Source organism: Rhinopithecus bieti, unplaced genomic scaffold (assembly GCF_001698545.2).
Source record: "Rhinopithecus bieti isolate Rb0 unplaced genomic scaffold, ASM169854v2 scaffold_10017, whole genome shotgun sequence".
NCBI lineage: Eukaryota > Metazoa > Chordata > Mammalia > Primates > Cercopithecidae > Rhinopithecus > Rhinopithecus bieti.
This window is the reverse complement of record NW_016806314.1, coordinates 1,065,914-1,081,950: the sequence shown is the minus strand read 5'-3', so window position 1 is coordinate 1,081,950 and position 16,037 is coordinate 1,065,914. Positions and strand designations below refer to the sequence as shown.

The following is a 16,037-nucleotide window of genomic DNA, read 5'->3' as shown; positions in this document are numbered from 1 at the left end:
CTTAGTGATTGACTTGGTGTATTAGCTGTTCTTGCATTGCCATAAAGAAATATTTGAGACTGGGCAATTTTTAAAGAAAAAAGGTTTAACTGGCTCATAGTTCTGCAGGCTATACAAGCATGGTGCTGACATGTGCTCAGCTTCTAGGGAGAGAGCTTTTACTCATGGTGAAAGGTGAAGGGGGAACAGGCACATCACATGGTGAAAGCAGGAGCAAGAGAGAGTTGGGGGGCACACGTTACAACAAAACAAGAACTCAATATCGTGAAGACAGCACCAAGCCATAAGGGATCTGCCCCCACGATCTAAACACCTCCCACAGGCCCCATCTCCAACACTGGAGATTACAATTCAACATGAGATTTGGTAGGAACATATACTCAAATCATATCAATTGGTGACACACATATATAGTGTATCTTTCATCTTGACAATTCAGATATTTCTATTGATGATAGGATAAGAATATATACATTCTATTGCAGCATCCTTTGCAACTTCTACTTGGTTATTAGATGATTTCTTCAAGACCTGACATTTTAAAAAGTAAGCAATTCAACAGGTAAATTCCTAAAAATCTCTAAGCAAACATACCCAATAAAAATCAAAACAAGTGAGATACCGATTACTGGAATAAATAATCTTTCAGTGAAAAGACAGACATACATCCATAAGAGAAATTGGCCAACAGAGATCTCCCCAAATGAACACAGCAAGGAACCAGGGACTGATTCTAATAAGATGACAAAATATGAGGTCTCTGACCAATTATTCAGAGCAGCAGTTTTGAGGAAACTCAATGACCTCCAAGATGACACTGAAAAACAATTCAGAAATTTATAAAAAATTTAACAAAGATATTGAAATATTTTTTTAAAAATCAAGCAAATATTGGAATTAAGAAATACATTGGCAGAAGTGAAAAATTCATTAGAGCTTCTCAGCAGCAGAATGGATCAAGCAAAGGGAAGAATCAAAAAGCAGGAAGAGGCCAGGCACGGTTGCTCATGCTTGTTATCCCAGCACTTTGGGAGGCCGAGGCAGATGGATCACTTGAGGTCAGGAATTCGAGAACAGCCTGACCAACATGGTGAAACCCTGGCTCTACTAAAAATATAAAAATTCACCAGATATGATGGCATACACCTGTAATCCCAGCTACTTGGGAGGCTGAGGCAGGAGAATTATTTTAACCTAGGAGGTGGAGGTTGCAGTGAGCCATGATCATGCCATTGTACTCCAGCCTGGGTGACAGAGCAAGACTCTGTCTCAAAAAAAAAAAAAAAAAAAAAGCAAGAAGACATGGCCGGGTGTTGTGGCTCATGCCAGTAATCCCAGCACTTTGGGAGGCTGAGGCAGGTGGATCACCTAAGGTCGGGAATTCGAAACCAACCTGGCCAACATGGTGAAATTCCGTCTCTACTGAAAATACAAAACTAGCCAGGCATGGTGGTTGGTGCCTGTAGGTGTCTGTAATCCCAGCTACCCAGGAGGCTGAGGCAGGAGAATCTCTTGAATTCAGGAGGTGGAGGTTGCAGTGAGCCAAGATTGTGCCATTGCACTTCAGCTTGAGCTAGAAGAGTAAAACCCTGTAGCAAAGAAAAAATAAAAATTAAAAAAAAAGGCAAGAAGACAGGGTATTTGAAATTATACAATCGGAGGAGGAAAAAGAATGAAAAGGAGTGAAGGTTACCTAGAAGATATATAGAAAGTTACCTCAAAAGACAAAATCTAAGAGTTATTGGTGTTCAAGAGGGAGTTGAGCAAGAGCAAGGAGTAGAAAGCTTACTCAAAGAAATAATAACAGAAAACTTTCCCAAACTTGAGAAAGATATAAAAGATATACAGGAAGGTCAGAGAACACCAGAGAGACTGGACCCAAATAAGACGAACCCAAGACATATAATAATCAAACTTTGAAAGTTCAAGGACAAAGAGAGGATCCTAAAAGTAGCAACAGAAAAGAAGGAAATAACATAAAAGAACTCCAAGTTGTCTGTCAGGAGACTTCTCAGTGGAAACTATGCAGGACAGTAGGGAGTGGGACTACATTTTCAAGATGCTGAAAGAAAGTATTATGCATTTTCCGAAACCACTTAAACATGTATTCCTAATACATTATAGTTTTGAATATATCCTACAAAGATTAATTGAAAAGAAGGATAAATTGGCACATTTGAAATTATCTTAGGTGACATTATCACAAAATCAACTGTTTTGGTATATAATAAATATATGAACACAATAAAAGTGTATTCTATGTGCTGTACAAATATTAACCACTATGGTTCATGAAATTGTTGACCATTGATACAATCCCTCACTTATAATATTATTTTGTATTTTTCTAATTACAAGCTGCATTTTTTATGTTACTGAACTTTGATACAAAAGAAGATGTAGGCTCAGTCTACTATTTTGATGAAACTCAAAATCAAATGGCATAATTTTTTAATTTACTTTAGATTCAATATCTCATTTGTCTCACACAGTAAGTCTGAGGGGTAGGGAGCTACAGCAGTTACAGTTGTTTTCTCTCTCCTATATCAGAGGACCCTTAGACATAGGGTATTTGTAGATTGACTCATTCTCCCACATTATTTTTGTATATCAACTACCATGACAATGAGAGAAACTTGGAACACTACAAGTTATAAACAAACGTATATAAAGATAAAAATGATTGAAAAAAAACTCAAGAAGGAATAGAAGACATCAATAAATCTATAAAAAGTAAAGATATTAAATTGATTTTTAAAACTTTTACAAAGAATATCCCAGATCCAAGAGGTATCACAAATGCACCCTGCCAGCCGGGCGCAGTGGCTCATGCCTGTAATCCCAGCACTTTGCGAAGCCGAGGCAGGTGGATTATGAAGTCAGGAGATCAAGACCATCCTGGCTAACATGGTGAAACCCCATCTCTACTAAAAATACAAAAAATTAGCCAGACGTGGCAGCATGCGCCTGTAGTCCCAGCTGCTGGGGAGGGTGAGGCAGGAGAATCGCATGAACCCAGGAGGTGGAGCTTGCAGTAAGCCGAGATTGTGCCACTGCACTCCAGCCTGGGTGACAGAGCGAGACTCTGTCTCAAAAAAAAAAACCAAAAAACAAAAAACACAAAAAAACAAATGCACCTTGCCAATTTTTAATGAAGAATTAAAAACAATAATTCACAAATACTTTTACAAAAGACAGAAGAGGAGGGAACACTTTCTCATTAATTCTACTAGGCCAGGATTACTATAAGCTGGCAACCAAACAAAAGCAGTACAAGAAAAGAAAACTACAGAACATATCTCTCTTAAATGTCCACAAAGAAATACTCAAGATAATACTAGCAAACTGAATGCAAAACATATAAAAAGGATTATACACTATTACTAAGTGTGATAGTATGAACAAATACATAGTTTGTCTAACATGTAATAAACTGTTAGCTTATCTGTCCATGTCCATCACTTCCGGAGTTTCTTTGTGTGTGTGTGTGTGTGTGTGTGTGTGTGTGTGTGTGTATGTTACTTATGGTAAAAACACTTAACATGGATAAGTTTGTTATCCTGATTATGATGGGAGTATCACAAGTATACGCACAAATCCAGACTCAAATAGTATACACTAAACAGGTGTGTGGGGTGTACTAATTATCCTTCAATAAAGTTGTTAAAAACAATTAATGTAACATACCATATTAATAAAACAAAAGGACAATTTTAAAAAGATGCTGAAATAAAGCTTGGCATGAGGGCTCACACTTGTAATCCCAGTGCCTTGGGAGTATGAGGTAGGAGGATTACTTGAGACCAGGAGTTCAAAGAGCTGAAAGAAAAGAACTGCCATTCAAGAATACTGTATTCAGCAAGGAAAGATAGTCTTTCCATGACAAACAAAAGCTAAGAGAATTTACTACCACCAGTCCTGTCTTATAAGAAGTCATAGAGTTTTTCCATCCGAAAGAACAAAACACTAACGTGCAAAAAGAAAACATTTGGAAGCATAAAACCCACTAGTAAAATTAATTATAAGGAAAACCACAGAATATTTTGACATCATAATTGTGGTATGCAATCCATGCCTACCTCTAGTATGAAGCCTAAAAAACAAATATATCAAAAACAACAATAGCTATAGCAACCTGTTAACATATAGACAATATAAAAATATGTAAATTGAGGCAACAAAATGTGTGTGGGGGGTGGAGTTAAGATACAGAGTTTTTTTAGTTTATCCTTTGTTTCTATTTTTTGTGATCTAAGATAAGTTGTCATCTCTTTCAAATAACTAGCTATATTTATAAGATTTTTGTCACCCTCATGATAACCATTATGCAAAAGAACTTATAAAAGATACAATAAAAATAAGATGCCATGAGTTAAAACATACTACTAGTAAAAACCACTTAACCACAAAGGAAGATGGGAAGAAAGAAAAGAAGAGTTACAAAACAACCAGGAAACCATCAACAAAATGTCAGGGTAAGTCCTTACTTATCAATAATAACACTGAATGTAAATGATTCCATTCTTTAATTAAAAGTGACAAAGTACATGAACGTATAAAGAAACAAGACCCAGTTGTGTACTGCTTGCAAGAAACCCACCTCACCTATAAAAATACACATAGACAGAAAGTGAAGAAGTGAACAATGTTATTCCATGCAAGTGGAAAGCAAAAAAGAGCAGGAGTAGCTAAACATATCAAATGAAATGGACTACACATCAAGACTATAAAAAGAAAATAAGATGGTCACTATATAATGATAAAGGGGTTAATTTAGTGAAAGGTTATTATGATTATAAGTATTTATGCGCCACCACTGGAGCACCCAAGTATACAAAGCAAACTTTAATAGATTGAAAGGAAGAGATAGATTGTAATACAGTAATAGCAGGTTATTTCAATAGCCCACTCTCAGTAGTGGACAGATCATCCACCCATAGAAAATCAACAAAGAAACATTGAGGTTAAACTCTACGCTAGACAAAATAGAATGAATATTTACAGTCCATTTCACCCAACTACTGCAGAGTACACTTTTTTTTTCCACCACCACATGGAACATTCTACAGAATAGACCATATATTAGGCCATAAAACAAGCCTCAACAAATTGAAAAAAAAGTAGAAATAATGTCAAGTATCTTTTTTGACCACAATGAAATGAAACTAGAAGTCAGTAACAAGAGGAACCCGAGAAACTACACAACACATGGAAATTAAACAACATGCTCCCAAATGATCAATGGGCCACTGAAGAAATTAAGAAGGAAATTAAAACACTTTGGGGGTGGAGGCAGAGCAAGATGGACAAATGGAAGACTTAATTGATTGTCCTTCCAGCAACTATCCACAACAATTGAACAATAGTTCAATCCACAATTGAACAACTATCCACACAAAAAAGCACCTTTATAAGAACCAATAATCAGATGAGCAATCACAGGACTTGGTTTTAAGTTCATATCACTGAAAGAGGCCCTGAAGAGGGTAGGAAAGCATTTTGAATTGCCAGTGCTACCCCTTCCTCATCCCCCACAGCAGCTATGTGGTGCAGAGAGAGAATCTGTGTGCTTGGAAGAGAAAAAGTGTAGTGATTGTGGGACTTTGCACCAGAACTCAGCAGAAAGCAATACCAGGCAGAACTCAGAGCCCATGGAGGGAGCATTTAGACCAGCCATAGCCAGAGGAGAATTGCCCACGCCAATAGAACCATTGTCAGAACTTAAGTTCCAGCAAGCTTTGCCACCATGGGCTAAAATGTTCTAGAGCCCTAACTAAACTTGAAAGGCAGTCTAGGCCACAAGGACTGCAATTTCTCAGCAAGTCCTACTGCTGTGCTGAGCTTGAAACCAGTGGACTTGGGGGCAAGTAACCTGGTGAGACACCAGCCAAGGTAACCAAGGCACACCCCTCTTCCATCCCCAGGCAGCACAGCTGGCAGCTACAAAAAAGACTCCTTCCCTCTGCTTGAGGAGAGGAGAGGGAAAAGTAAAATACAGTTTGTCTTGCAACTTGAATATCAGAGCAGCCACATGGAATATTGCACTAGGCAGAGTCCTGAGGCTCCCATTCCAGGCCCTAGCTCCTGGATAACATTTCTAGACACACCCTGAGCTAGAAGGCAACCCAGGTCCTGGAAGGGAAGGACCCAGCCCTGGCAGAATTCATCACCTGCTGACCCAGGAGCGCATGGGCCCTGAATAACCAGCAGCAATACCCAGGCAGTACTTGCCATGGGCCTTGGGTGAGACTCAGAGACATTCTGGCTTTAGGTGTAACCCAGCACATTCACATCTGTGATGGCTATGGGGAGAGCCTTCTTCTGCTTGAGAAAAGGAGAGGGAAGAGTAAAGGGGACTTGGTCTTGCAGCTTAGGTACCAGCTTGGCCACAGTGGGGTAGAGCACCAAGCAGGCTCCTGGGGTCCCTAATTTCAGGCCTTAGCTCTTGGACAGCATTTCTGGACCTGCCCTGGGCCAGAGAGGAGCCCATTGCCCTGAAGGGAGAGTCCCAGGCCTGGCAACATGTACCACAAGTTGACTGGAGAGCCCTTGGGTCTTGAGTGAATATCAGAGGTAACCAGGCAGTACTTACCATGGGTCTAGGGTAGTGATGGTCATGGGGAGAGACTTCTCTGCTTGTGGAAAGGGGAGAGAAGAGTGAGGAAGACTTTGTCTTGTGGCCAGGGTGCCAGTTCAACTGCAGTAAAATAGAGCACCAGGTAGCTTCCTAAGGTTTCTGACTTCAGGCTCTCAGATGACATCTCTGGGCCCACCTGGGGTCAGGGGGAACTGGCTGCCCTGAAGGGAAGGTTGCAAGCCTGGCTGACTTTGCCACCTGCTGATTGTAGAGCCCTAAGGCCTTGAGTGAACATAGGTGGTAGCCAGGTAGTGATTACCACAGACTTTGGGTGAGACCCAGTACCGTGCTAACTTCAGGTTTGAACCAGCACAGTCCCAGTGGCTCTCCCAGCTGTAGGCATCTCAGCACACACAGCAATATTCCATTTGTTTGACAGAAAGTAAAGGAAGGGAACAAGAGTCTCTGCCTTGTAATCCAAAGAGTTCTTCCTGGTCTTATCCAAGACCACCAAGGCGGTACCTCTAGGAGTCTGTAAGAGCCGTAGCGTTACTCAGCTTGGGGTGCCCCCTAATGCAAATATGGCTCCATGACCAAAAACTTAGATCACAACACCCAAGTCCCTTCAAATATTTGAGAAGTCTTACTAAAAAGAGCAGGTACAAACAAGCCCAGACTGCAAAGACTACAAAAAATACTTAACTCTTCAATGCTCAGACACCAACAAACATCCACAGGCATCAAGACCATCCAAGAAAATGCGACCTCACCAAATGAACTAATGCACCAGGACCACTCCTGGAGAGAGAGAGAGATGTGACCTTTTAGACAGAGAATTCAAAATAGCTGTCTGAGGAAATTCAATGAAATTCAAGATAATACAGAGAAGAAATTCAGAATCCTATCAGATAAATTTAACAAAGAGATTGAAAGAATAAAAAAGAATCAAGAAGAAATTCTGGAGTTGAAAATGCAATTGACATACTGAAGAATGCATCAGAGTCTCTTACCAGCAGAATTGATCAAGCAGAGGAAATAATTAGTGAGCTTGAAGATAGGCTATTTGAAAACAGACAGAGGAGACAAAAGAAAAAAGAATAAAAAAGAAAGAAGCACACCCACAAGTTCTAGAAAATATCCTCCAAAGGGCAAACCTAAGAGGTTTTAGTCTTAAAGAGGAGACAGATAGGGGTAGAAAGTTTATTGAAATGGATAACAGAGAACTTCCCAAATCTAGAGAAAGATATCAATATTCAAATACAAGAAGGTTATAGAACTCGAAGCAGATTTAACCCAAAGAAGACTGCCTCAAGACATTTAATAATCAAACTCCCAAAGGTCAAGGATAAAGAAAGGATTCTAAAAGCAGCAATAGAAAAGAAAGAAATAACATGCAATGGAGTTCCAATAGGTCTGGCAGGAGACTTTTCAGTGGAAACCTTACAGGGCAGGAGAGAATGCGTGACATATTTAAAGATGTGAAGGTTAAAAAATAAAGTTTATTCTATTAATAGTATATCCTGTAAAAATGTCCTGCAGACATGAAGGATAAAAAGACTTTCCCAGATAGACAAAAGTTGAGGGATTTCATCAACACCAGACCTGTCATATAAGAAATGCTAAAAGGAGTTCTTCAATCTGAAAGAAAAGAATGTTGATGAGCAATAAGAAATCATCTGAAGGTACAAAACTCACTGGTAACAGTAAGTACACAGAAAAACACAGACTATTATCACCCTGTGATTTTGGTGTGTAAACTACTAACATCTTCAGTAGAAAGACTGAAACATGAACTTATCAAAAATAGTAACTACATCAACTTTTCAAGACACAGACAGTAAAATGAGAAAAAAACAATTTGATTTAAAAAGGGTAAATGATCTGAACAGATATTTCTCAAAAGAAGACATCCAAATAGTCAATAAATATATTTTCAAATGCTCAACATGACTTAATCACCAGCTATCTGCAAGGAAAATCACAATGAACTGTCATTTCATCCCAGTAAAGATAGTTATTATAAAAAAGACAAAAATAGCAAAGGGTGGTGAGGATGCAGAGAAAAGGCAACTCTTATATACTGTTCATTAGAATATAAACTAGTACAATCACTATGGAGAACAGAATGGAGGTTCCTCAAAAAACTACAAATAGAACTACCACATGATCCAGCAATCCCACTACTGGGCATTTATCCAAAAGAAAAGAAATCAGTACATCAGAGTGACATCTGCACCCCTATGTTTATTGTAGCAATATTCACAATAGCCAAGATATGGAATCAACCAAGGTGTCCAGCAACAGATGAATGGATAAAGAAAATGTGGTGGCCAGGCGTGGTGGCTCATGCCTATAGAACTGTCATTTCATCCCAGTAAAGATAGTTATTATAAAAAAGACAAAAATAGCAAAGGGTGGTGAGGATGCAGAGAAAAGGCAACTCTTATATACTGTTCATTAGAATATAAACTAGTACAATCACTATGGAGAACAGAATGGAGGTTCCTCAAAAAACTACAAATAGAACTACCACATGATCCAGCAATCCCACTACTGGGCATTTATCCAAAAGAAAAGAAATCAGTACATCAGAGTGACATCTGCACCCCTATGTTTATTGTAGCAATATTCACAATAGCCAAGATATGGAATCAACCAAGGTGTCCAGCAACAGATGAATGGATAAAGAAAATGTGGTGGCCAGGCGTGGTGGCTCATGCCTATAATCCCAGCACTTTGGGAGGCCAAGGTGGGAGGATCACTTGAGGTCAGGAGTTCGAGATCAGCCTGGCCAAAATGGTGAAACCCTGTCTCTACTAAAAATACAAAAATTAGCCAGGTGTGGTGGCGGGTGCTTGTAATCCCAGCTACTCGGGAGGCTGAGGCAGGAGAATTCCTTGAACCCAGGAGGCGGAGGTTGCAGTGAGCTGAGATTGTGCCACTGTACTCTAGCCTGGGAGACAGAGACTCTGTCTCCAAAAAAAAAGGAAATTTGGCATACATACAGAATGGTATACTATTCAGCCACAAAAAGAATGAAATTCTATCATTCATAACAACATGGATAGAACTGGAGGACATTATGTTAAGTGAAATAAGCCAGGCACAGAAAGACACAAATTGTATGTTCTCACTCATATACAGAAGTTAAAATAAAGTTGACCTCATAGAAGTAAAAAGTAGAACAGAGGATACTAGAGACTGGGAAGTTTAAGGTGAAGAGAGGATAAGGACAGGTTTGCTAAAGGATACAAAATAACAGCTACATAGGAGGAATAAATTCTAGTGTTCTATACCACTGTCGGAGAATTATAGTTTGAAGTAGCTAGAAGGTGGATGCTGATTGTTCACAACACAAATAAATGATAAATTTGTGAGATGATGGTAATTACCCTAATCTGGTCACTATATATGTATGCTAACTACCCTGATCTGGTCACTATATATGTATGAATCACTATGTACCCTGTGAATATGTACAATTATTTGTCAATTTAAAAGAAAAATGTGGTGGCCAGGTGCGGTGGCTCACATCTGTAATACCAGCACTTTGAGAGGCCAAGGTGGGCAGATCACCCGAGGTCATGAGTTTGAGACCAGCCTGGCCAACATGGTGAAACTCCATCTCTACTAAAAATACAAAAAAGTAGCCAGGCATGGTGGGACGTGCCTGTAATCCCAGCTACTCCAGAGGCTGAGGCAGGAGAATCGCTTGAACCTGGAAGGCAGAGGTTGCAGTGAGCCAAGATCATACCACCACACTCCAGTCTGGGTGACAGAGCAAGATTCCATCTCAAAAAAAAAAAAAAAAAAAAAAAAGAGAGAGAGAGAGAGAGAGAAAAAAAAAATGTGATGTATATACACAAAGGAATATTATTATATTATTAAGTCATAGAAAAGAATGAAATTCTGTCATTTGCAAGAACATGATGAAACTGGGGGTCATGGTTACATTAAATAATCCCAACACAGAAATACAAATACTTCATGTTCTCACTTATATGTGGGAGCCTAAAAAATGGATCTCTCCTAACACAGGGAAATAATAAATGTTTGAGGGGATGTTTATTCCAATTATCCTGGTTTTGTCATTATACATTGTGTGCTTGTATCAAAATATCACATGTACTCCATAAATATGTACAACAATTATGTATCCATAAAATTATAAATAAAATGGGGGATCTCATGAAGATAGTAGATTGGTGGTTACCAAAGGCCAGGAAGAGTGTGGGGAGGGAGTTGGTTAATGGATACAAACATACAGTTAGATAGGAAAAATAAAACCTGGTATTTGATAAGCAAGGTGACTGTAGTTAATATTAATCTATTATGCATTTCAAAATAACTAGAAGAGAACAATTTGAATGTTACTAGCATACAGAAAAGATATAGCCGGCCGGGCACGGTGGCTCATGCCTGTAATCCCAGCACTTTGGGAGGCCGAGGCGGGTGGATCACGAGGTCAGGAGTTCGAGACCAACCTGGCTAACACGATGAAACTCCATCTCTTTTAAATACACAAAAAATTAGCCAGGCGAGGTGGTGGGCGCCTGTAGTCCCAGTTACTCAGGAGGCCAAAGCAGGAGAATGGCGTGAACCCGGGAGGTGGAGCTTGCAATGAGCCAAGATCGCGCCACTGCACTCCAGCCTGGGCCACAGAGCGAGACTCCATCTCAAAAAAAAAATAAAAAGAAAGATATAGCCAGGTCCAGTGGCTCACATCTGTAATCCCAACATTTTGGGAAGCAGATGCAGGAGGATCGCTTAAACCCAAGAGTTCAAGACCAGCTTGGGCAACATAGTGAAATCCTGTCTCTACAAAAAAAAAATTATTTTTTTAATTAGCTGGGTGTAGTGGTGCACACCTGCAGTCCCAGCTACTCAGGAGGCTGAGGTGGGAGGATCACGTGAGCCTGGGTAGGAGGTCAAGGCTGCAGTGAGCTATGATTGCACCACTGCGCTCCAGACTGGGTGACAGAACAAGACTCTGTCTCAAAAAAATAAAATAAAATAAAAAATAAGATATATATTTAAGGTGATCAATATCCCAATTACCCTGATTTGATTATATTATATCAAATTATCACATGTACCCTGTAAATACACATCTACTATGAATCAATAAAAATATAAAGTAAATATGAAAGGACATAGATCAGCTACATTGTTATCCTTGACAGAAAGAAAAAAAATAATTTCTCGTAACATTTTATTTAGGGACTATTTGGGAATGATGACCATTATTTAGGGATGTGGAAAAGCCATCCTCAATAAAATCTTATAGCAAATATAGTAATGTTTCTTGTCAGTTTATGCAAAAGCTGATCCAACTAATTTAAGAAGAAATTTAAGAAGGAAGGTTGAAATATCACCTTGCTTTATATAACGTTGAAATTTTCTGCAATCACTGTAACTATAAGGTTTATAACACTTTTAAATGTGGGAAGAAATGCTTTGATAGCATAAGATGTGAGAGGTCATCTGAAATTAAGGATAGTGGTAGATAGAATTGAAAGCTTGAGCAAAAAGCAGAGGTTTAGAATAACTGCAGTACATTTTGAGATCTTCGAGAATAAAATGTCAAATAAGCTGACTGCAGATGAAACCCTACTCCAAAGAGTTAAAGAAACTAACAGCAGATATTCTTGAGTTTCCTGGATGACACATAAGAAACAACTTGCTGAAAAGCTGAAACTGCCTTTGCTATTAATAGTAAGAAAACAAAACTGACTAAAATCAGTTGACACCAAAATGGCCAGTTAGAGTTTGCGCAGAATGAAGTTGCTGACATTACAGCCTGAATTTCCACCATATGTTTTTTATTAACTCCCCCTGAATTTGCACATGGGACCCATGAGGAAGCATGAAGAGATAAGTACACATGCCTGAGGACTTTCCAGACCTCCCTTTCCTTCCACCAATGGCCTACTAATTTCAGAATGCACCCCCGAAGTTTTCTAATAAAAATACTGCCCTGAAGCCAGCATAGGGAGACAGATTTCAGTTGGACTCCTGTCTCTTTGTTGGTTGACTTGCAATAAAAAGCTTCTTGGCTGGGTGTGGTGGCTCATGCTTCTAAATCCTAGCAGTTTTGGAGTCTGAGGTAGGAGGATCACTTGTGCTCAGGAGTTTGAGACCAACCTGGACAATATAGTGAAATCTCATCTCTACTGAAAAAATTTTTTTAAATTTAAATTAGCTGAGTGTGATGGCACATGCCTGAAGTCCCAGCTACTTGGAAGAGGGAGGCGGGAGGATCATTTGAGCCTGGCAGATTGAGGTGGAAGTGATCCATGATTGAGCCACTGCACTCCAGGCTAGGCAACAGAGCAAGACTTTGTCTGGAAAAAAAAAAAAAAAAAGCATTTCTTTTTTCTTTTCTCAAAAACCCAATGTCATAGTATTTGCTGCAATCACATTGGGCAGTGAGCCTCTTTTGCTTGATAACAAAGATATACATAATTCACTGGATTAAATTTACTTTAAAAATAAGCAAGCCAGGCACATTGGTTCATGCCTGTAATCCCAGCACTTTGGGAGGCCGAGGCGGGCAGATCACCTGAGGTAAGGAGTTTGAGACCAGCCTGGCCAACATGGTGAAACCCCATCTCTACCAAAAATACAAAAAATAGCTGGGTATGGTGGTGGGTGCCTGTAATCCCAGCTACTTGGGAGGCTGAGGCAGGAGAATCACTTGAACCCAGGAGGCAGAGATTGCAGTGAGCCAAGATTGTGCCACTGCACTCCATCCTTGGCGACAAGAGCAAGACTTCGTCTCAAGAAAAAAAAAGCAAAGCAAAATTAACAAAAAATGTTCCATAGCCTACCTGACTACTCACATAAGCGATTAGATTATGGAATATACATTTGTAGTTCTTCAAGAATAAAAAGTCAAATAAGTTTGTGATTAAATATATAGTATAGTAATGGACCCATAATTTCAGAAAGCTAAAAGATTGCCCTTTTTAAAAAAAAAATGGTAGATTATACCCCATAAGTACTGCTTTAGTGGCATGCTGTAAATCCTGATTTACTGTGTTTTCATTTTATTTGTTGAAAATATTTTTTTATTTTCCTTTGAGACTTCCTCTTTAGAGTAATGATTATTTAGAAATGTGTTATTTAGAAGTTATGACAGTTTTCAACGATTTCTCTGTCTTAGATAATGTATCATGTGCACTTGAAAAGAATATGCATTCTGCGCTTGTTGGGTTGAATGTTCTATAAATGTCCATTAGATCCAGTTGACTGACGGTGGTAACATCAATATGTGGCTTCCAAGGTTTCCCTGGGGATCATCTCCACCTCCGTCAGCCCAAAGGGAGAAAGATCATGAAGAAAACTGCGTGGAATGTTTTTATGACATCACTTCCACTCAAATTCTATTGGTTAGAACTCAGTCATATGGCTTCACCTAAAGGTATGAGAAGCTGGATCATGTAGTCTGACTTTTTGCCTGGGAAGAAGAGGAAAATATATTTAGACGAACAACCAGAAATCTCTTTCTATTCTCTGGAAGAGCTTGTATAAGATAAGAAATACTTGAATCATGGGTATACAGTAGAAATTGTAAAGTTATTGGGGCTTTCTATTTTCTTTGGGGGAAATTTTGTAACTACTGATTCAGTTTAATGGATACCGTTCATATATGTTTTCTATTACTTCTTGAGTCACTTTTTGTTACTTTTTAGGTATACATTATTTTGTATAAGTTTTCAGATATATTAGCATAAATTCATTGAAAGTATTTTAACCTCTGCTCTATCTGTAATTATGTTCTTTCTTCATTTTTAATATTATTTATTTAGACCTTCTATTTTTTTATTTTTTAATTTTACCAGAGATTTGTCCATTTTATTAGTCTTTACCAAGAATCATAAATTTTATTTCATTAATTTCTGTTCTTTATTATTTTCTTCCTCTACTTTCTTTGGGTTTATTTTGCTGATCTTTTTCAATTTGTAATTTGTATGCTAAGCTCATTAGTTTTCAAACTTCTTTTCTAATATAAGCATTTAGGGCCATATATTTTCCTTAAATTTGGCTCCAGCTGTGTTCCTATGAGTATTTATGCATAGTATTTTCATTATTGTCTAGTCCTGTGTATTTTCTAGGTTCTACTGATTTCTTCTTTAATCAATGAGTTATTTACAATGTGATTTTAAACTTCCCCAAGCACGGGAGCTTTTCTTAGGGTATATTTTAGGTTATTAATGTAGAGATTAATTGCATTATTGTCAGAGAACATGGTATATATAATAATGATATTATAAAACTTGTTGAGTCTTAACCAGGTACAGTGGCTCACACTTGGAATTCCAGCACTTTGAGAGGCCGAGGTGGGAGGATCCCTTGAGGCCAGGAGCTCAAGACGAACCTGGGCAACATAGGGAGACTCCCTCTCTACAAAAAAATTAAAAATTAGCCAGGGATGGTGGCACACATGTGTAGTCCTAGATACTTAGGAGGCTGAGGTGGGAGGATGAGTTGAGCCCAGGACTTCAAGACTATAATGAGCTACGATCATGCCACTGCACTCCAGCCTGGGCAACAGAGTGAGATCTTGTCTCAAAAGAAAAAAAAAAACCCCACAAAAACCACGAAACAAACAAAAACTTGTTGAGTCTTGCTTTATGGCCTGATATTATATGCATGTTAAGTTTCAGATGTCTTTCCCTTTTTTTTTTTTTGACTGAGTCTCTCTCAGTCACTCAGGCTGCAATGCAGTGGTGCAATCTCTGCTCACTGCAACCTCTGCCTCCTGGGTTCAAACAACTCTCCTGCCTCAGCTGCTCTGATAACTGGGATCACAGGTGCGCACCATCACACCTGGCTAATCTTGTGTATTTTTAGTAGAGATGGGATTTCACCATATTGGCCATGCTGGTCTTGAATTCCTGACCTCAGGTGATCTGCCTGCCTTGGCCTCCCAAACTGCTGGGATTACAGGCATGAGCCACTCTGCCCAGCCATTATGTTGTTAATTTCTTATAACGTTATCTTATTTATTCCTTCCTGTAGTTCTGTGAGATAGTATGATTCTCATTTTTCTTTTTTTCTTTTTTTTTGAGACGGAGTCTCGCTCTGTCGCCCAGGCTGGAGTGCAGTGGCCGGATCCCAGCTCACTGCAAGCTCCGCCTCCCAGGTTTACGGCCATTCTCCTGCCTCAGCCTCCCTAGTAGCCGGGACTACAGGCACCCGCCACCTCACCCGGCTAGTTTTTTGTATGTTTTTTTAGTAGAGACGAGGTTTCACCGTGTTAGCCAGGATGGTCTCGATCTCCTAACTTTGTGATCCGCCCGTCTCGGCCTCCCAAAGTGCTGGGATTACAGACTTGAGCCACCGTGCCCGGCCGATTCTCGTTTGTCAAGTGAGAGCATTAAGATCCACCCAATATCATGAGTAGCTTTTCAAAGTTCAGGAACCAGTTAGGCTTTTTTTTTTTTTTTTTTTTTTT

General features: G+C 39.2%; 1 protein-coding gene across 1 annotated transcript in view; it reads left to right on the top strand.

Annotated features, from left to right (window-relative positions):
• The first annotated feature begins 13,974 nt into the window (after nucleotides 1–13,974).
• Nucleotides 13,975–16,037, top strand: part of CUNH1orf185 (chromosome unknown C1orf185 homolog) — a 56,055-nt gene continuing 53,992 nt past the window's right edge. Inside the window, 1 exon segment of the mRNA XM_017875454.1 lies at nucleotides 13,975–14,000. Within this exon segment, the coding sequence (XP_017730943.1) occupies nucleotides 13,985–14,000 (16 nt within the window). The 5' untranslated portion in view covers nucleotides 13,975–13,984.